The sequence below is a fragment of the Jaculus jaculus genome, chromosome 17 (assembly GCF_020740685.1).
Source record: "Jaculus jaculus isolate mJacJac1 chromosome 17, mJacJac1.mat.Y.cur, whole genome shotgun sequence".
Classification (NCBI taxonomy): Eukaryota; Metazoa; Chordata; class Mammalia; order Rodentia; family Dipodidae; genus Jaculus; species Jaculus jaculus.
The window spans coordinates 19,569,058-19,590,304 of NC_059118.1; the positions used below are offsets into that span (position 1 = coordinate 19,569,058).

At 40.5% G+C, this 21,247-nt stretch overlaps 1 protein-coding gene across 6 annotated transcripts in view; it reads left to right on the top strand.

Annotated features, from left to right (window-relative positions):
• Dock3 (dedicator of cytokinesis 3) overlaps window positions 1-21,247 on the top strand; it is a 455,655-nt gene that overhangs the window by 369,468 nt on the left and 64,940 nt on the right. For 5 of the 6 annotated variants that reach the window (XM_045136510.1, XM_045136514.1, XM_045136511.1 and 2 more), the window contains 7 exons: window positions 80-226; window positions 2,872-2,970; window positions 11,697-11,791; window positions 12,365-12,440; window positions 12,812-12,912; window positions 13,182-13,240; window positions 15,675-15,823. In XM_045136510.1, the coding sequence (XP_044992445.1) occupies window positions 80-226; window positions 2,872-2,970; window positions 11,697-11,791; window positions 12,365-12,440; window positions 12,812-12,912; window positions 13,182-13,240; window positions 15,675-15,823 (726 nt within the window). The remainder of the gene's footprint in view (window positions 1-79; window positions 227-2,871; window positions 2,971-11,696; window positions 11,792-12,364; window positions 12,441-12,811; window positions 12,913-13,181; window positions 13,241-15,674; window positions 15,824-21,247) is intronic. The other variant, XM_045136513.1, reaches the window with a different exon arrangement.

The window sequence follows — 21,247 nt, forward strand, 5'->3', positions numbered from 1 at the left end:
GGCTGACTTATTAAAGGCTACCAGCTGTACATTTGCTTGGCCTGGTGCTAATGTTGCACTCTCTTGCTGCTCACTCCAGGAGGCGGATGTCATGGAGGAGGTAGAGATGATGGTGGAGAGCCTCCTGGATGTGCTCTTGCAGACTCTGCTCACCATCATGAGTAAATCACATGCTCAGGAGGCGGTAAGAGGGCAGCGGTGCCCGCAGTGCACAGCCGAGATCACTGTTAGTAACTAACATTCAGGTTTTCTTGATTTCTTTTCTAACCTGGGGTTCCTCCACATCACTCCCATCTCACCATTCCACTACCATTATCACAGCCTCCCTTATGCATGGTCAGCATGCTGCCCTCTTCCTTCTTGACTCTAACTCCCTCTCTACTCTGAAATCGCTAGTTTTGTACTTCCAGAAGTCTACCTTAAGGCAGAGTCAGAGAATACTTCTTGTTGCCTTTTCCCCAGTAGCTTTCTTAGTCTTTGCCTTTAAACCAGGCCATTTTCTATAATGTGGAATGAAGCAGTGCTATAGATGTACTAAGAGGCTGAAGGTGAAGAAAAAGGCTACCTCTTCTAAGCAATCACTTATAAGTGTCTGCTAAATTATATGTAGCACAGAATAATTTTCTCAGAATTTTTTTGTATCTACAAATTATAGTTTTTCTCATAATATTTGTATATAAATTTGTAGCATCAGGAAAAATATGGGATGGCAGATTTAGAGGCATTGCTGAATAGTGCTTTGATGTGATTAATTAGGAAAGACAGAAAGTCAACACCCTGAGCCCCTGACCCCACTCCCATATCATACCCAGAGTGGATTTCTTATCCCTGAGGTGTTAACATGATAGTCAGTTTGTGTGAAATTTTTAACCTAAAACATAAGAGATTACAGAGCTCTCTTTGGGGCTGGGGGAAGCTGTCTATGGGATCAAGCAAAGTTATAGCATGCCAGGGAGAACAGGGAACTTGCCCAGAGCAAGCATGTGCTCTGGAGCACTGAACCTGGAAAGAATAGCTGCTTCCTTAAGAGCCCCTGTTGAAAATATGAAAAACCTACAAATTTGGTTTTTACCTTAGGCACTGGCATATCCCACAGATCTCTGTAGTGTTGCTGAGTGTGATCATTTAGGATGCTGAGTGAGAGCATGATCTGAAATCTTCTGTGTTAAGGAAAGTGGAGCGTCAGAATTGAGAATCAAGCAGATATCTATGCTAAAATGGATCCTACAGCAAACTGTTTCAAAAAATATTATATGCAAGCCAGGCATGGTGGCGTACACCTTTAATCCCAGAATTTAGGAGGCTGAGGTAGGATCAGTGTGAGTTCAAGGCTAGTTTGAGACTACATAGTGATTTCCAGGTTAGTTTGAGCAAGAGTTAGACCCTACCTCGAAAAACAAAACAAAAATTATATGCCAAAGATCTCAAATGGGGAACTTTGAAGTTGTCATCCATCTGTCCACAACTCCAGTGGTGCTAAAAGAAGCTCAAAATAAACATTTGGGGATGATAGGACAACTGGCTTAAGCCTACATTCTTTTAAAAAGAACTATCTTGATGAGAAACCTTAAACTTTAGCTTAGGAGGAACTAAGTAACCTTGATGAAGAGTGAAGAAATTGAAACATGTGAATCCCTTATGTTAAAACTGTTGAAGGCATTCTCACTGTAGGTAAAAACATATACATCCTGGCATGTCTTGACTACCCAGCCTTCTGACAAAGACTTTCACAGTGCTTGCTAGAAGGTTCAAACCCCACTTTAAACACTTGACCAATATTACTAATGAGGTGAGTCATTTTAGATAGATTAAAATGCTGATGATGATAACTATCTTTATTGGGTATCTCCTATATGCCAGACTTTGTGCTTTAATGCTGTATATACTTACCTGATCCTTATAATAAATGAAATTTGTCTTTTTCCCTATTTTTTTCAGATAAAATTGAAGTTTATCTCCACATACATAAATTTTACATACATGGTTCAGGGACCTAGAAAAGATATGGAAAGCTAAAAAGCTATGGTCAGTTTCCCATGACTTTTGAAACATTTGAAAATCATCCAAGTGAAGTACTATTTTCTTTCCTTTCTAAGGATGCAGCTGTCTAGGAAGAGTCCCCTTGGCTGCCCATGCCAAAAATTGCCAGAAAATGGTCTTTTGAGCCCTTAAGACAGGATTTTATTCCATATACCCCAGCTGGAAATTGATGAAATTTAAAAGTCTCATAATTTTACTTAAATCCTTATGTGCCTAAAAGCCCAAAGCTTGTTTCCTCCAAAGCATGTGCTCTGGAGCACTGAACCTGGGAAGAATAGCTGCTTCCTTAAGAGCCCCTGTTGAAAATATGAAAAACTTACAAATTTGGTCAGTTCTGACTCTTTTGCCTTCCTGTTGCTCTCTCATCCAAACTCTGGGAGATCCCCAGGAGGTCCTTGAAGAAGAACTGCCGTATACAAGCAAAATGGACAGTCCAAATTATGCCCAGAGAAGGCCAAGCTTCCTTTTCCAAGTGGCTTCCACAAACCTCAGTATGGTTCTCAGTATGACAACAAAAGACTATTTAACCAAAATGTTCCTATGGGGAAAATGAGAAGATTTGCCTTACCTCACAGTACTCCTTTGTTATAAGTTAAGGTAATAGCTTTATGCTGCAAAGGCCTTATTAAAACTCTGAAGCCCTCTATGAAAAGAAAATTTACTTTCAAGAACAGAATAATCACCTGTCTTTCATGATCATTGGGGCCATCTCAAACCCTCCCTTCTCTCCTTGCCCTCTGTGGGTTTGGGGAACACAGCCCCTGTGACAGACTATGTTAACTCTTTTATCTTTTTTTTTTTTTTTTTTTTTTTTTGGCATTTGGTCTCCAGGGTGAGTATGTGTCCTGCCTCCTCTCATTGCTCCGTCAGATGTGTGATACCCATTACCAACACCTCCTGGACAACTTCCAGAGCAAAGATGAACTCAAGGTAGGCAGCAGAGACTGGTCTTTCACCCAAGAAAGGAAGTGTGCAGTCAAGACTGCCCAAAGGTTTTTTTTCCTGTCAGAGGAGTGGGTTCAAATGGCCATCACTGCCAAAGTATGGGATTCACCAACCCCAATATATAACTGAGTATATGACCTCCAGAAGCTGAAAAACAGTAGTATCCCCACACAACCAGAACCCAGTTAACTGACATATTTTCTCTAACTGATAGTAGTTCTGTGACCATGTTGTCTACCAAAGGCTACTGTGCTCCACACTGGGTCCTAAAACCAGGACTCCTTTCTATCTTAGGACTTTGCAGTTCCCCTTATATTTTGCCCTATGCACAGTCAGGCTTCATTATCCTAATAACTCTAATAATAATGAAATGACAACTTTTCTTCATTTAAATGTATTTGGATGGCTGGAGAGATGGCTAAGCAGTTAAGGTGCTTCCCTGCAAAGCCAAAGGACTCAGGTTCAATTCCCCAGGATCTATATAAGCCAGATACACAAGGTAGCACATAGGTCTGGAGTTTATGGGCATGCTGAGATTATGGATGCTAGCACTACAATATCTGGCTTTTTACCTGGTTCTGGGATCCAAATTCAGGTACTTAAGTACATTATCCACTAAGCCATCTCCCCAAATCAAGACTTGATTTTTTTCTTTTTTTATTAGCTAGGTACACAGTGTGTATACAAACCATGTTGGTATCTTCATTAGCCTCCTCCCTCTGCAGGGACCCTCTTCATTGGGGAATGTGGGTTGTGCATTGTGGGGTTAGACATCAGTTATGGATAAGAGGCAATGTCTCTGTGCATAATGTCCCAACTTGTGGCTCTAACAATCTTTCTACACCCTCTTCCACAAATTTCCCTGAGCCATGTTGGGTTTGTTTTAGGTCTGCTCCAGGGATGAGGTCTTGGGAGCCTCTGTGCCTCTGGATATCTGGTTTGGTAGGAGTTAAGAGTTCTCTGTGTCTATCTCCTTCACCCTTGCACTGGTACCAGGTTCACCAAGACAGCAGCACTCTTGCTCATTTCCCCAATTACTCTATGGTTTCATCTGGGACCCTGGTGAGGTGTGATGGGCTGATTCTCTCCCCAGCTTCTGCATCTGTCTGAAAAAAGAGAAGCAAATACTCCAACAGAGAATGAACTCAGCACTATGGGATAACCATTCTTATTTTAGAAAGAATTTAATAGGTGTATGCCCTCTTGTAGCCCATGATTGGTAAGAACTTGATAATGGAAAGCGGGCTCTTTTTTTTTTTTTTTTTTGGATATGGTTCTGACTTGTTTACCAGCTCCAGCTATGGGTTCTGTTCCACTAAGTGGATCAGTTAGCCAACTCAAGAGCAGTTGGTTACCCACTATGGCTGTGTGCCATTATTGTACTTGTGTGAGTTTCTTGGACAGATGTTGGTCATTTTCCCCAGTCATTCATGTAGTACCTTCTGGCACTAGACAAGCTAACTGTCTGGAGACTGACTCTCTTCCAGATTCCAGCCAGGTCATTCCATGTTCCATACCAACAGCATACGGTGTCTTCAGCAGTAGGGTCTTACCACTACCCTTTGGTGGGTCACCAAGTACTCTGACAGAATTCTGTCTTCTGCTAGAAAACCTTGTAGGACTCTGATCAACAGCTTATTGTGGATGTTAATCGCATGCTGGTACTGGGAGTTACAGGCCAGTGCCAAGGAAAAGATGGAAGAAAAATGTAATATAAAAAAGATTGAGGGCTGGAGAGATGGCTTAGTGGTTAAGCGCTTGCCTGTGAAGCCTAAGGACCCCGGTTCGAGGCTCAGTTCCCCAGGCCCCATGTTAGCCAGATGCACAAGGGGGCACACGCATCTGGAGTTCGTTTGCAGAGGCTGGAAGTCCTGGCTCGCCCATTCTCTTTCTCTCTCTCTATCTGCCTCTTTGTCTCTCTGTCACTTTCAAATAAATGAAAATAAACAAAAAAAAATTTTTTAAAAGATTGAGAGAATAGGGAGAGAGAGAAAAAAAATAGAAGAAGATAAATGTTAGTCTTCATCATACCCTCTCCAGCGCCATGTAATTCAGGTGTACCCTCTAGGTATCTGATGAAGGTTCAACCATTTAGTCTGTCTTCTAGAATGTAGAATTTTATGGTACCATTGCCATTTGGGTCCAGTTTTGTGTCCCCTACTCTCCCTATTGTCTAGTCCTCAAGATGCTTATTAGGTATGTCAGCATCTCAGGCAGATTTAGGTTAGGAGCCACAGATGAGTGAGACCATGTGATGACTATCTTTCTGTGATTGGGTGAGTTCACTGAGAATTTTTCTTCAAATTTCATTATGTCATTTTTCCTTACTGCTGTGTAGAATTCCATTGTGTAGTTATACCACATCTTGGTTATCCATTCATTTAATGATGGACATTTTGGTTGATTCCAGCTCTTAGCTATTATAAATTGAGCAGCTTTAAACATGGTTGAGCAAATCTCTCTGAACTGAGATGTGGAGCTTTTAGGGTAAATTCCCAGTATGGGAATAACTGGGTCTTTTGGTGACTCTATAGTCAACTTTTTTGGAGTCTCCATATTGCTTTCTATAGTGGTTGTACCATCTTATAGTCCCACCAACAGTGAATGAGGGTTCCTATTTCTCCACATCCTTGCCAGCATTTGTTTTCATTTGATTTTTTTTAATGTTTTCTATCTTTACTGGGGGTAAGGTGAAATCTCATAGTTGTTTTAATTTGCATTTCCCTGATGATTAGGGATGATGAACATTTTCTTAAGTGTGTGTTTGACATTTGTATTTCTTACTCTGAGAACTCCCTGTCCAGTGTTTTGACCCATTTTGTGAGTGGATTGTTTGACTTTTTATTGTTTAGGTTTTTTAGTTCTTTGTAGATTCTAGAAATTAGGCCTCTGTCAGTTGTATAGCCACAAAAAATTTTCTCCCATTCTGTGGGTAAGCCATTGGCTCTGCTTGTTGTATGTTTGTCTGTGAAGAAACTTTTCAGCTTCATGAGATCCCAATGATTGAGTGATTGTTTAAGTTCCTGAGCTACTGGGGTTTTGTTCAGGAAGTCTTATCCCATTCCTATATCATGGAAAGTTCCTCCTATTTTGAGATGTTTCTTGCAGGTGTACATGATTTGCATGTGTGTATGTATATGTATTAATTGAGACCAAACTAGGCTAGCAAAAATATAAACAGACATATAAATCAATAAATTGAGCTGGGCATGGTGCAGACAACTTTAATCCCAGCAGTTGTGAGGCAGAGGTAGGAGGATCGCCATCAGTTTGATGCCACCCTGAGACTATAGTGAATTCCAGTTCAGCTTGAGCTAGAGTGAGACTGTGCCTTGAAAATCCAAACAAAAAATTGAATTGAGAGTCTGGAAATAAATCTCTACTGTTAGATTTCAATAATGATGACAAACCAATTAAGAAAGAAGAGTCTTCAACAGATAGTACCAGAACTGCCTAGTAGCTGCATATGAAAGCATAAAATTAGGGCTGGAGAGATGGCTTTGTGGTTAAGGTACTTTCCTGCAAAGCCTAAGGACTCATATTCAACTCTGTAGCTCCCATGCAAGCCAGATGCAGTGATGCAAGCATGCAATGTCGCCCATTTACACAAGGGGTCGCACACATCTGGAGTTCAGTTGCAGTGGCTGAAGGCTCTGTCATGCCAATTCTCTCTCTCTCTCCCTTCTTCCCCCCACCCCTGCCTCTCATAAAAGGCCAGTCTGTTGGGCTGGCCTCAAAAGCAAAAAAAAATAGCAGGGCATGGTGGTTCACACCTTTAATCCCAGCACTCAGGAGGCAGAAATAGGATTGCCATGAGTTCAAGGCTACCCTGAGACTACATAGTGAATTCCAGGTCAGCCTGGGCTAGAGTGATACCCTATCTACAAAAAAACAAAAAATAAATAAATAAAATTGTACTCCCATCTTACATAATACACAAAAGTAACTAAAAATGCAGCATAGACCTGAAAATAAGATCTAAAACTATAAAATACTTAGAAGAAAACATAGGAGTATTTCATTCTCCCCCTCCTTCGCCCTCCCTCCCTGTGTGTGTATGTGAGTGCTTAAGACAGTTGTGGGTGTTGGTCCTTGCCTTTCACCTTGTTTGAGACAAGGTCTCTTGTGTTGCCACCACCAATGCTAGACTAGCTGGCCTACAAGTTTCAGGATTCTCTTGACTCCACTCCCATTGCTGTACACGTGTTGGGATTACAAAGTGTGAGCTGCTTGTAACCAGCTTTACATGGTTTTTGGGGTCTGAACTCCTATCACCAGGCTTGCATAGCAAGCACTTTCAACCACTGATCCATCTCCCCTGCCCAGAAGTTAGGCATTGGTTTCTTAGCTATGACACCAAAAGCTTGGCAACTAAAGACAAAGTAGAAAAGTTAAACATCAAAATTAAAAATTTGTGGTTCACGGGGCTGGTGACATGACTTAGCAGTTAAAGTATTTGCCTGCAAAGCCAGAGGATCCCGGTTCGACTCTCCAGGACCCACTTAAGCCAGATGCACAAGAGGACGCAGGCATTGGGAGTTTGTTTGCAGTGGCTGAAGGCCCTGGCATGCCCATTCTCTCTCTCTCCCTCCCTCCCTCCCTTCCTCTTTCTCTCTCTCAAATAAATAAATCATATTTTTAAAAATTTTGTGCTTTGGGTCTGGAGAAATGGCTTAGAGGTTAAGGCACTTGCCTATGAAGAGTAAGGAGCCAGGTTCAATTCCCCAGTACCCATATAAGCGAGATGCACATGGTGGCACATGTGTCTGGAGTTCTTTTGCAGTGGATAGTCCCTGGCATGCCCATTCTCATTTATTTTCCTCTCTCTCTCTCTCTCTCTCTCTCTCTCTCTCTCTCTCTCTCACACACACACACACACACACACACACACACACACACACTCTCACACACACACACACACACAAATAAAATAAAAAAATTTTAATTGTACTTCAATGGGTCATATCAAAACAGTGAAATATAACCTACAGAATGGGAGAAAATATTTTAAATAATAGGTCAGTAAAGGACTTGTTTCTTATACAGTAAAGTTCACAATGGATTTAAAAAAAAAAAAGAACTTGTTTCTAAAATAGTGTTCAGAACTCTTAAAATTCTGTAATTGAAAGACCAATTTTAAAATTGGCAAAACCAGGCATGGTGGTGCATGCCTTTAATCCCAGCATTTGAGAGGCAGAGGTAGGATCACTGTGAGTTCAAGGCCAGCTTGAGACTACAGAGTGAATTCCAGGTCAGCCTGAGCTAGAATGGGACCCTACCTCAAAAAAAAAAAAAAAAAATTGCAAAGAATCTGAACAGACATTTTTGATCATTTTTCATTATATAATGTTTTATCTGTCTCTAATAGCATTTTTTTCAGGTTTATACTTTCCAGTCAGATTATAGTATAGTATAATTCTCTTAAGGGTATTATTTTCATGGTATATAGTTTTCCATCCTTAGATTTTTTTTTTAATCCTTAGATTCTTTGCATTTGTGTTTGTGTTATTGAAGTTAAAATGTGTACTTTGTAAATGTGGTTGAGTAATGTTCTGTTTTATTGGAGGCTGGGTCTCACTGTGTATCCCTGGTTGGTTTGAAACTCACTGTGTAGCCCAGGCTAGCTAAAATTAAAAATCTTCCTGTCTCCTGAATACTGAAACAGACCTGTGCCACCATGCTTGGCTTCTAATTTTGCCTTTTGATTTGAATGTTTAGTCCATTTATATTTACTTTAATTGTCAACACGTAGGATGTGTACCTGCCATTTTGCTGTTTGTTATATACAGTAGGCCTTTAGTTTTTTATATTTATTTATTCATTTATTTATTTATGACACACACAGAAAGAGATGGAATGAGCAAGTCCGGGCCTCCAACCATTGCAAATTAACTCCAGATGCATGCACCACCACCTTGTGCATCTGGATTACATGGGGAATCAAACCTGGATCCTTTGACTTTGCAGGCAAGCACCTTAACTGCTAAGCTATCCCTCCAGCCCTATACAGGAGGTCTTAATGTTACCTTGTTTATTCTTCCATTACTGCCTTCTTTTATAGTAAATATCTTTAGCATATTATTTTAATTCTGCCACAAATTCTTCCCTCTTTTCTGTTGTTATTGTTGTCATTGTGCAGGGAATCAGCTTCTTACATTCTTACGTGTGCCACTTGGTGTCTGACTTTACATGGGTATTGGAGAATTGAACCTAGGCCATCAGGCTTTTGCAAGCAAGTGCCTTTAACCACTCAGCCATCTTCCCAGCCTCACTTTCTCTCCTATATACTGACTGATCTCTCATTGAAGTCTCTAAGACTTCTTTTTGTTGTTGTTGTTCTTTTTCTTCCTGTTTCCCCTATTCAATAATCTCAATTATCTTCAAGGTTGCTGATTCTTCTTCCAGTTCATATCTCCTGCAGAGACCTTATAGTGAATTTTTCACTTCAATTATTATGTTGCAGCTCCAGAATTTCTATTTGGTACTTTTAAATAGTTTCTGTCAATTTTATTGATAATTTCTATTTGGTGAGACATTGTACAGATGCTGTTTTACTTACTTATGACCCATGCTTTCCTATTTATATTTTTAAATATTTATTTATTTATAAAAGAGAGAATAGGGCTGCCAGGGCCTCCTGCCACTGGAAGCACACACCAGATGCATATACCGTTTTGTGCATCTGGCTTTACATGGGTACTGGGAAATTAAACCTGAGCCATCAGACTTGGCAAGCAAGTGCCTATAACATCTGAGCAATCTCTTCTGTCCCTACTTGTTCTTACATCTCAAAATCTTTTGTTAAAACCTACTGGACATTTTATATGATGTGGCAACTTTGGAAATCTTAACTCCACAGTTTGTGTTACTTCCCCACCCCCCTCCCCCCCACCCCCCCGAGGTAGGGTCTCACTCTAGCTCAGGCTGAACCTGGAATTCACTATGTAGTCTCAGGGTGGCCTCAAACTCATGGCAATTCTCCTACCTCTGCCTCCCGAGTGCTGGGATTAAGGATGTGCACCACCACGCCTAGCTCTGTGCTGTTACTTTTTATTGGTGGTGATGGTGGTAGTTGTTGGTGTTAGTTGGTGATGGTGGTGGTTGGTGGGTGATGGTGGTTGCTGGTGGTGATAGTAGTTGGTGGTAGTGACTGGTGGTGGTGGTTGGGGTTGGTGGTGGTGAGTGATGGTTGTGACTGTTGTGGTGGTGGGTAGTGATAGTGGTAATGATGTTCTTCCTTTCTTTCTTTGCTGACTTTCCTGGACTACTAATTCTTTAAGGTCTATATTCTTTGCTGTGTGCATCCACTGAGGTTTCCATCCTGTTAAATGAGTGATCATCTAACAATTAGATGAAGATGTTCTTAATGCCTGAAATCAGCAAGTCTCAAACCTTGTTAGGGGCTCTCAGTGTACACTAGGTCTTTAGCATTTTACAGCTCTGCCTCAGCCTTTACTTCATGCTTGGGGACACACGCTTGGGGTCATCTAGAGGTGAAAGATAGGCCTTCTCAAGTTTTTCCTGGCAATATGCACAGCCCTGCACATGTGTACAACCTAGATTCCTAGAAATGTGTCAGAGCTTTATAAGAGCCTTTATAGATATCTCATTCATCAGATTTTCCTTAAAGTTTTTTGGTCCATCTCTTTTTTTCCCCAACTAATCTGGTCACTTCGTGTAGCTGGAATGTTAAATTATATAACTGACCTTTTTCTTTTCAACAATGCCCTGGAGATAAGATTTTCACCACTAGGCAAGCTCTGAGTCAAATAAAGAAGAGCTGCCAAACAGGTTAAAAAAATAACCCTTCAGGAAATGGGCTTTCTTAGAAGCTCTAAAACTATTCTACTCCAATGGTTGTTAGGCTCTTGGTTTTTATAGCTACTGTGGTTCTGTTGGTGAGTATTTTCAAAGTTTCAATAAAGGAGGGGGAAGATAGAAATAGGGCAGGTGGTTGACATACAACAAAACTCACTGTTTTACTAAAAGTACTAAGATTCACCCACTTGTCCTGACTAACCACTCCTTAGGTTATGAATTGTTCATCAGTCTTAATCACCCCATTGTTTTCATGGAGGAGCAGATTTCTGGAAGGTTTTTGTTTTATTTGGGGGATCAAACCCAAGGAGTTGGTATATTAGGCCCACATTCTACCACTGACCTATAACCCCATAAATTTTTAGAGATTTTCACTCTCTCATTTCTAAAATGTTTTTCTCATCAGTCACTGTGGTCCTAATATCCAAAAAGGTATGTTCTTAAAATCAATGGTTAGGAACTTTGGCTCAGAAATGTTCACAAACTCAATCTGACACAGATGCTAGTCTGTTCTCTGCTTTAAGCTTTAGACACTATGGGTATAGATTTGATATAAAGTTGCCTTTGTTCTGCCCAATTTGAGCCTGCTCTCATATGGCCTGGGAAAATACATAGAATTCACTCTCATAAGAACCCTTAAAGAAAAGCAACTCAGTCAGGAAACTATAATTTAACCCATTAGCCCACATGTTCTCCTAGTTTAGAGGCTAGAAAGGGTTGGCTAAGGAAATAGGGCAATGGTGGTGGTGTGGTGGTGGTGAGGGTGGTAGTAGGTGGTGACGCGTAGTTGTGGTGCCGGTGATGATAATGGTGGTAGCAGCAGTGATAATGATACCAGTGGTGGTGGTAAGGCTGGTGATAGTGTCTCACACTGACATTTCCTCTATGGTCAGGAATTCCTGTTGAAGATTTTCTGTGTGTTCCGAAACCTGATGAAGATGAATGTTTTCCCTCGGGACTGGATGGTGATGAGGCTGCTGACAAGCAAGTAAGTAAGAAAGGGCCCTGTACTGGCATCCACAGAGCTCTTCTCAGACTGAGGAGAATGTGTTTATGTGAGCAAAAGAAAGAAGAAGGCCAAGACTGTGGGAAGAAAATTAGTTGATTAATGGAAAAAATGTTAGGAAGCATAATCGATAGACTTGATCACTTCAAGCAGTAGAGTCTAAGTAGCTGGTACGTTTGTCAGAGTAAGGATAAAAAGGATGTGAATGTAATGAGAAGGGTTCTAAATTCTACAAAGTGATCATAATATAGATTGACTAGCCAAGAGTCCCCAAAATACTATAAATTACTCCTTGAGTTACAGGAAATCTTAAAGAGAGCAAAGTGTCAAGGACATGGTATGCTGTCTTACCAATTACATGGCCTACATGGCATTTCTTCAAGACCTGCTTTCTGTGAAATTTGTGCCATTTTCTCTTTCCTTTAAAGTCACACCTGACATAGGAACAAGTTGTCCTTAAGAAGTTTGCCCATGGGCTATAGACAGCTGCTGATAAGCTATCAGTTGCCATCGCTAGTCTGTTAATTCTGCCAATGCCTTGTTTCCTTGCTGCAGTATTATAGTTACTACTGTCCAGTACCTGTCCTCTGCACTGCACAAGAATTTCACTGAGACAGACTTTGACTTCAAGGTAGGAGCTCCTAAAACCCATCACTATCACAGTAACCCTAGAAACTAAAAAACATACTCATTGCTTTTTGCTTTAGTAATATATCCATAGCATTAAATAGATTCCAAAGCTAATGATAATTAGAATATGATCTGGGAGCCTCCCATTGGCAGTATTTGGAGCCAGGCTTCTGTATGCCTTTAGTCACTATTGGCTTTAGGAGATCAAGAAAGCAAAAGAAGGGGAAAGCCCTATTTCTAAAAATATTTCAAACAAATGAGAAATTAGGAAATATAAAATGGATTCTGTGCTACCTGTATGCGTTTAGTAACTTTGCCTGCAAGGTTAAAGACTAGGACTGTCATGTGATTCTTCTTTTTCTGTCTCTCTAGGTGTGGAATTCTTATTTTAGCCTGGCAGTTCTGTTCATAAATCAGCCAAGCCTTCAGTTAGAAATCATTACTTCAGCCAAGAGGAAGAAGATTCTAGATAAGTAAGACAGATGTCTCCTGTTATCTCCTTGCCACTTGCCCAGATGGGACGATTTTTCTGTGACAGGCTCCTTCAGAAGTCCAAAATTTCTCACATTAGTGTTTTCCCAAAGAACCAAGTGTGAGAGTTCAGTCAGTAGCCAAATGGCTTAGCATTGTGAGATAATTAGGAATAAACAGTGCTGAAGTACTAGCCTCATAAGATTTTCATTCGCATCCCTCTGAGCCTGAGCCTTCCTCTACTAACTGTCTCCTGTGCTACTCTTCCCAGGTATGGGGACATGCGTGTGATGATGGCTTATGAACTGTTCAGCATGTGGCAGAATTTGGGTAGGTCCTTTCTACCTTCTCTTTCCTTCCTATGTTGCATACCCAAATAAAAAGCACCAGACCTAATAAATTCTGTCAGGTTTTATGAATATCAATTGAGGCCAAAATATCCTTACATAACTTTAATATCACACCTCAGATGAATGATGTTGTGTAGCATATGTGCATAGAGCCCTTTTGCAGGGAAGGTTTGGCTGAAAAGTAAGATCTCAGTACCATAAGTGCACACTTCTATTTTGAGAACGAAAGTGAAAGAAATAAAAGAGGAGGGCCCGGAATTTTTTAAGTCTGAGAATCCATGCCTTTGTGCTATTCATGTCTCTGAATGTTATAGGCTCAAAACCATAGATCTTAGAAATAGCTCATGAGCAAGGACAGCTATTAATTTTAATAAAGCTAAGTATTTCTTGGATATCTGGTATTCATACATCCAAATCATGTATCTTGCATGAAGGAACATATGAGAAGGTAGTTATAGCTTCTGGATGAGATTGGCTTTGGCTTTCCTTCTTTCCACACTTTCTCTAATAGATACCACTTTGTATCTAAAATGGTTAGAACAGTGCTTCGGGTAGAATCCTTAGGCTACCCTGATGACTAACTGGGTCACTTCTAATGCTATAGGGATCTGAGTCTCCAATCAGAAAGATAAAGAAACTGTTGGTACTATTTCAAATGAAGTCTTACGTTAACCTAAACTCATCCTCTGAAGCCATAGAAATGATGGTCATAAAATTTTACAGTCCCAGCTAGCCATCCCATCTCTGACCTGGAGAAGGAAGACAAGGCAGAAGACATTCTTGCCAGCAGCAGAGCCTTTTATCCTTGAGTGGAGATGAGTTTCCCCAGATTTTAGTATTCTTTCTTCCTGCATACAACAGAATTAGATTTTATTTTTTTGAGGCAAGCCAAACAGACTGGCCTTTTTCTAATGCGCGTGCATGCAAGAAAGAAAATTGGCATGCCAGGGCCTCCAGCCACTGCAATTTAACTCCAAACATGTGCACATCCTGTGTGCATGTGTAGCATTGCATGCTTATGTCACTGTGATTCTGGCCTACATGGTACCTAGAGAGTTGAACATGAATCCTTAGGCTTCACAGGCAAACACCTTAACCACTGTCATCTTTCTAGCCCTAGATATATATTTTTAACATTGATATTGACTTTGAAATTCCCAGGAACACAATGTTTAATCCCCAATACTGCCAAAAAAATTTAGATTTGCCTTATAAATCTGGTCCCTGAGAACTGATTTTACTTGGTTGTACCAATTATTACACAGATCCACAGTTTTTCTCCTCCCTTTAGTCTCTGAAGGGCCAAAAGAAGAGCTCTGAAAATGGTTCTCTTCATTTCACCACTGCAAGGAAAAGTCCTTAGGGCTGGCCCTGGCTTCTAGGAATAACTCCCTAAATATCAGGCCAATCAGAAGAAAAACTGTGTCACTATCTTCATGTGGGAAGGTCTCATAAAAGAGTTAAAGGACACCAGGTGTGTTGGCATATGCCTTTAATCTCAGTAGGCAGAGGTAGAAGGATCACTGTGAGTTCAAGGCTAGCCTGAGACTACATAGTGAATTCAGGTATGCTTGGGCTACAGACAGACCTTACCTTTAAAAAGAACTGAAGGATGAGTTGATCTGACCAGAGTAGGTATATTGCTACCATCAGAAAATCAGAAATACAATATGAAAAACAGGGATGTGTGCAAGGAGAGTCTCAGTCCCCAAGCTAGCCTGTTAGGGTAGGACTGCCCAGGAGACTCTTGGCAGCTCAGGAAGGGAGCTGCTTTGGCATGATCTCAGACATTGAAGAGGTCCATGGACCTCAGACATCTGGTTGCTTAAAGACATGGACCAGACGTACTGATACTTAGATGCCACTAGGCTAGAGGAAGAAACACCAAGGAGTATGCATTGTGTTTAGGCAGAAACATAGATTTTCCTTGCTGAAACTTATACCACATTACTCATCTATCGAGAAAGCAAACTATTCCTTGACCTCAGATGCATTAGTTTATAGAACTAGCTTTCCAAGGGAAAAGCAGTTTTTGCCAGTTGAACATTTTTACTTGGCTAGTTTTATCCTTGAACATTAGTTATAACTTGGCTAGCTTTCTCCTTGAACTATAAAAGGCTAAGAAGGAGTATCTCAGAAAACCATAGAAAAAAATTTCCCTTTATTCTTTGAGGCTTCTAATATAAATCAGCAATGGGGTTGGTAACATTTTTTTTCTTTTTTTCAATACTGAGAAATTCAGAGACAGTAACCTAACTCAGTACCTCACATATGCTAGGCAAACACTCTTAATACTGAGCCTACATCACTACCCCAAGTATGAATCATGCCATGTTCTGTGGCCCCACTTGAGAATCTGCTGTCAAAGAAGCAAAACAGGAATAAACTAATACCTGTTGGGTTTTATTGCTCAGGTGAACATAAGATCCACTTTATTCCGGGAATGATCGGCCCTTTTCTGGGTGTGACACTGGTTCCACAGCCAGAAGTGCGCAATATCATGATTCCTATCTTTCATGACATGATGGACTGGGAGCAGAGGAAAAATGGCAACTTCAAACAGGTAAAGTGAAACCTAATAGTGTTCATGGTGCTTCCCTCTGAAATGACCTGTCCTATCAGGCAAATGTCCAGATGATCAGGTCAGGGTTCTAATAGAAAAGAGCTGTAGTATAGCCATATTGAATCCTGCTCAAGGGTTTTCTGTTATTTGCTGGCCAAAATTATTTGTGGATTTTCTTCATCAAGTTAAAAGACAATCCTAGCACTTGGGAGGTTGAAGCAGGAGGAGCACCATGAGTTCAAAGCCAGTGTATACTGTATTGTAAGATACTTTTGCAAAAACAGAAGAATTAAAGGAAAGAGATAATATCAAAGAAAAGATGCCTGAGAGTGTACCTTCCTAGTTTTAATCAGTACATGCCTAGAGTATATCATTCTTCTCTGTGACTCAGGGTAACTCAGAATTTCACAGACTGTGAGTCTAGGAGGTGTTTCTGTACAGTTCTGCTACCAATAAAGCAAAAGAAATAACCTCTGCCTTGATGTCTGTGGCTCTAGGGAATAGTACTAGGACCAACAGGGGCCAGTTATCTGGAAACTAGTTTTAGTTAGTTACTAAAAGAAATATCTTACTAGCAAAGCTCATCCACTCTCATCCATCCTGCTCTGGAAGGTGGAATTTCCTCTGTGCTGGTGATTCTCAGACAGAAGCTCCCAAGAGCTCTTCAGAGAGAGATTTCTCCACTGGCTTGGAAATTGTACTTGTTGCACTCTAAGCTTCTTCCTGACCTGTGCTTCTGGGATGTACCAGTGGTTTTAAAATGGGTGATCTTAACAATGGGAAAGCAATTAGTAATTATTTATTTTTAAATTCACATGATAAAACTTACTCTTAAGTTTATGGCTCTGTGGGTTTTGGTAAATGCAGAGTTGTGTAACTACCACCACCACAATCAAGATTTTTTAAATTCCTGAAGATTGTTTACTTTTGTAGCCACACCCTTACTCAGTGCTTAACTAATGCAGCCACTGATAAGCTCTCTATCAACTTGGAGTTTTTCTGCCTCTTCCAGAAATGTCATATAGATGGAATTAAACAGAATATAGTCTCTTGGGACTGGCTTCTTGCACCTAACATAATGCTGTGAGAGGTTCCTCCATGTTATTATTGCATGTAGTAGTTTTTCCTACTACTGACAAATAGTTTGTTATTTAGAAGATAGTTATTTCATTTTGATTATGAAAAAAGATAATAAAACATTTTTATAAGTTTTATGTGGCTATAAATTTTCACTTCTCTTGGGTGAATACCTAAGAATATAATTGTAAGATCTTGTAAAAAGTGTACGTTTACCTTTATAAGACGCTTCCAAACTATTTTTCAAAATGGCTATTCCAGCCGGGCATGGTGGCTCACACCTTTAATCCCAGCACTCGGGAAGCTGAGGTAGGATTACCATGAGTTCACGGCCACCCTGAGACTACATAGTAAATTCCAGGTCAGCCTGAGCTGTTCCACTTTGAAGTCACAGCACCATTGGATAAGAGTTCCAGTTCTAGCTGGGCATGTTGGCGCACGCCTTTAATCCCAGCACTTGGGAGGCAGAGGCAGGAGGATCGCCATGAGTTCAAGGCCACCCTGAGACTATAGAGTTAATTCCAGGTCAGCCTGGACCAGAGTGAGACCCTACCTCGAAAAACCAAACAAAAAGAGCTCCAGTTGTTCCATATGCTAATGCTTAGTGTCCCGTGTTTGTTCTACTCTAATAGGTTGTGGTTGTATATCATTGTGCTTGTCATTTCCATTTCCCTAACTACCAATAATGCTAAGCATCTTGTTATGTGCTTCTTTGCCACCCTTATATTTCTTGAGTGAAATGATTATTCAAATCTTATTCACTTTTACTTGGGTTGTTTGTTTCCTAATATTGTTGAGGGTTTGGGGGGGTTGTTTTGTTTTGTTTTGTTTTTTGAGACAAGGACTCGTATATCCTAAATTGGCTTTAATCTCACTACATAAGTAGGTATGACCTTGAACACCTGATCCTTTTGTCTCCATCTCCCAAGTGTTGGAATTACATATAAGTGTGTGCCACCACAATTTTTAGCATATTAATTGTACAAAGCAAAAAAATTCATTATGGCATTTCCATACGTGTATACAATGTACTTTAAGCATATTTTCGAACTCACAGTGATCCACCTACCTCTTCCTACAAATGCTGGGAGTAAAGGCATATACCACCATGCCCAGCTCCTCTGTTCCTCTTTCTTTTTTTTTTTTAATTTTTATTTATTTATTTATTTGAGAGCGACAGACACAGAGAGAAAGACAGATAGAGGGGGAGAGAGAGAATGGGCGCGCCAGGGCTTCCAGCCTCTGCAAACGAACTCCAGACGCGTGCGCCCCCTTGTGCATCTGGCTAACGTGGGACCTGGGGAACCGAGCCTCGAACCGGGGTCCTTAGGCTTCACAGGCAAGCGCTTAACCGCTAAGCCATCTCTCCAGCCCTGTTCCTCTTTCTTATCCGTCTTCATTTTCCCCTTCATTTGTCCTATTCCTCGTAGTCACCCTTTTATTTTCATGTGCTTTCCCCTCTCCCAGATTCCACACAGGGGAGAAAACATGAGACTCTTAACTTTCTAAGACTGGCTTATTTCACTTATCATGATGATCTTTAGTTTCACTTGTTTTCCTACACCAACATAATTCAGGAGCTATGCTCTTTCTCCCAATAAGAGACTGTCAATTAATAATTAATATCCAGCAACCCAAGTAAACTAGCTGTTTTTCTTGATAGAATATTTCTTTTTTTTGTTTTTGTTTTTGTTTTTGTTTTTTTATTTTTATTTTATTTATTTATTTGAGAGAGAGAAAGGCAGGCAGGCAGAGAGAGAGAGAGAATGGGCACGCCAGGGCTTCTAGCCACTGCAAATGAGCTCCAGACGCGTGCGCCCCTTGTGCATCTGGCTAACGTGGGTCCTGGGGAATCAAGCCTCTAACTGGGGTCCACAGGCTTCACCGGCAAGTGCTTAACCGCTAAGCCATCTCTCCAGCCCTGATAGAAGATTTCTGTGCTTCTCTCTGCTGGTGAATATTTTTAAAGTGGTGAATTCTTTTAATCACTGTGTTTCAACTTTCTGTCCTCCCATCTATTCAGTCTGCTATATATTCTATACCCACCTTTGTTGAAAGTACTTTCTTTTGTATTTTTACTTATTTGCAAGCAGAGAGAGAAAAAGAGAGAAAGAAGAAATGGGTGCTCCAAGGTATCTAGCTGCTGCAAATGAACTTCAGATATATGGTGCCACTTTGTGTATCTGGCCTAACATGGGTACTAGAAAGTCAAATCCAGGCCATTAGGCTTTGCAAACAAGTACCTTAGCCACTGAGCCCCTTCTCTAGCCCAAAAGTACTTTCTTGAAGGGCATTCAAAACTTTTAAATTACAAAAATCCTAGGACTTTTTGGTCTTGATTACAGTTATGTTTTTTTACAACATTGGCTCTGTTCACTACTTTACTCTTCTTTACTACCTAATAAAAGTTATCTTATTGATAAAATAATGCTTAAGGTGAAAGAATTAAAAATGAACCATAATTTCAAATGGGAAAGTGTGGGGGTGGGGAGGGAGGGAATTACCATGGGATATATTTTATAATCATGGAAAATGTTAATAAAAGTTAAAAAAAATAATAATAATAAAGAGAAATGTGGTCGGGAAAAATAAATAAATAAATAAAATTACATATATAAACAAATGAACCATAATAAAAGTTTTTAAATTGTATTCCTAGCATTGTTAGCAACTAGGGAAGCAATTTGTATCTTTTTTTAAAAAAAATATTTATTTAAGAGAGAGCGAGAGGAAGATGCAGCTAGAGAGAAGAATGGGAGCGCCATGGACGCCAGCCATTGAAAATGAACTCCAGACACATGTGCCCCCTTCTACATCAGGCTCATGTGGGTGCTGAATCAAACCTGGGTCCTTAGGCTTTGCAGTCAAGTGCTTTAACCGCTAAGCCATCTACCCAGTCCTGTATCTTTTTTTAATTTACCTATACATGAGCTGTTTTAATTTGTAAAAATACAGTAGTTTGGTATATGATTTTGTAACCTCCTTTTTTGGTAGCAACCTGACATTACTCTCTCTGAGTTTCAGTGCTCCTTTATACTTCATTGTCACTTTAGAGGCATCCTACTATATGGCAAGACTACAATATATTTAGTCTAGCTCTTCATTTAAGAACTTGGGTTTAGCCAGGCATGGTGATGTACCCCTTTAAGTCTTAGCACTCAGTAGGCTGAAGTAGGAGGATCACCAGGAGTTCAAGGCCAGGAGTAAAGTGAGACCCTTCGTGCAGTCGAAGGGGAGAACAAAAAGAGAGAACTTGAGCTTGGGGCTCAGACATGCTACACAAGCATGAGGCCCTAAACTCAATCCCCTGCACTAATGTAAAAATTCATATGGCACACATCTACAGACACACACCACCATATCCCACACATACCTCAAAAGAAAAAAAAAAAAAAAACAGGGCTGGAGAGATGGCTTAGCGGTTAAGCGCTTGCCTGTGAAGCCTAAGGACCCCGGTTCGAGGCTCGGTTCCCCAGGTCCCACGTTAGCCAGATGCACAAGGGGGCGCACGCGTCTGGAGTTCGTTTGCAGAGGCTGGAAGCCCTGGCGTGCCCATTCTCTCTCTCTCCCTCTATCTGTCTTTCTCTCTGTGTCTGTCGCTCTCAAATAAATAAAAACAACAACAAAAAAAAATTTAAAAAAAAAACAAAAACAGATTCACCCAGATGTGGTGGTGCATGCCTTTAGTCCCAGCACCCAGAAGACAGAGGTAGGAGGATCACTGTAAGTTTGAGGCCAGTCTCGGACTATAGAGTGAGCTCCAGGTTAGCCTGGGCTAAAGTGAGACCATATCTTGGGGGAAAAAAGGTTCATTTTAGATTTTTGCAGTTTAATTTTACCAAAAACAGTCCTATTTTCTTAGGTAGGCTTCTAAACCTATAATCATGGTATCAGAGAGCAAAAACATGTAGGTTTTATAGCACTGTTTCTTTTTTTTTTTTTTTTACCTTATTTTATTTGAAAGAGAGAGTGTGATAGGATGGGTGTGCCAGGGCCGTTGTAAACAAACTTCAAATGTGTGTGCCCCCTTGTGCATCTGGCTTACGTGGGTCCTGTGGAATTGAACCTGGGTCATTTGGCTTTGCAAGCAAGCCTCTTAATCACTGCTAAGCCATTCTTCCAACCCAGCACTATTTCTTAAAATTCATTAGTCTGCTGACTTCTCAAATCCTAGACTACCTTTTCTGTGGGTACTTTCTCCATCTAAGCACTAACCATGCTGAGCTCTTATGACTATTGACTCTACATCTCCCCTACTAGATGAATGAGTTCCCAGGAGCAAGAAATGTTGTGAATTTTATTTCTCAGAACCCAATGTGGTACCTGAAACATGGTGGGATTCTGGGG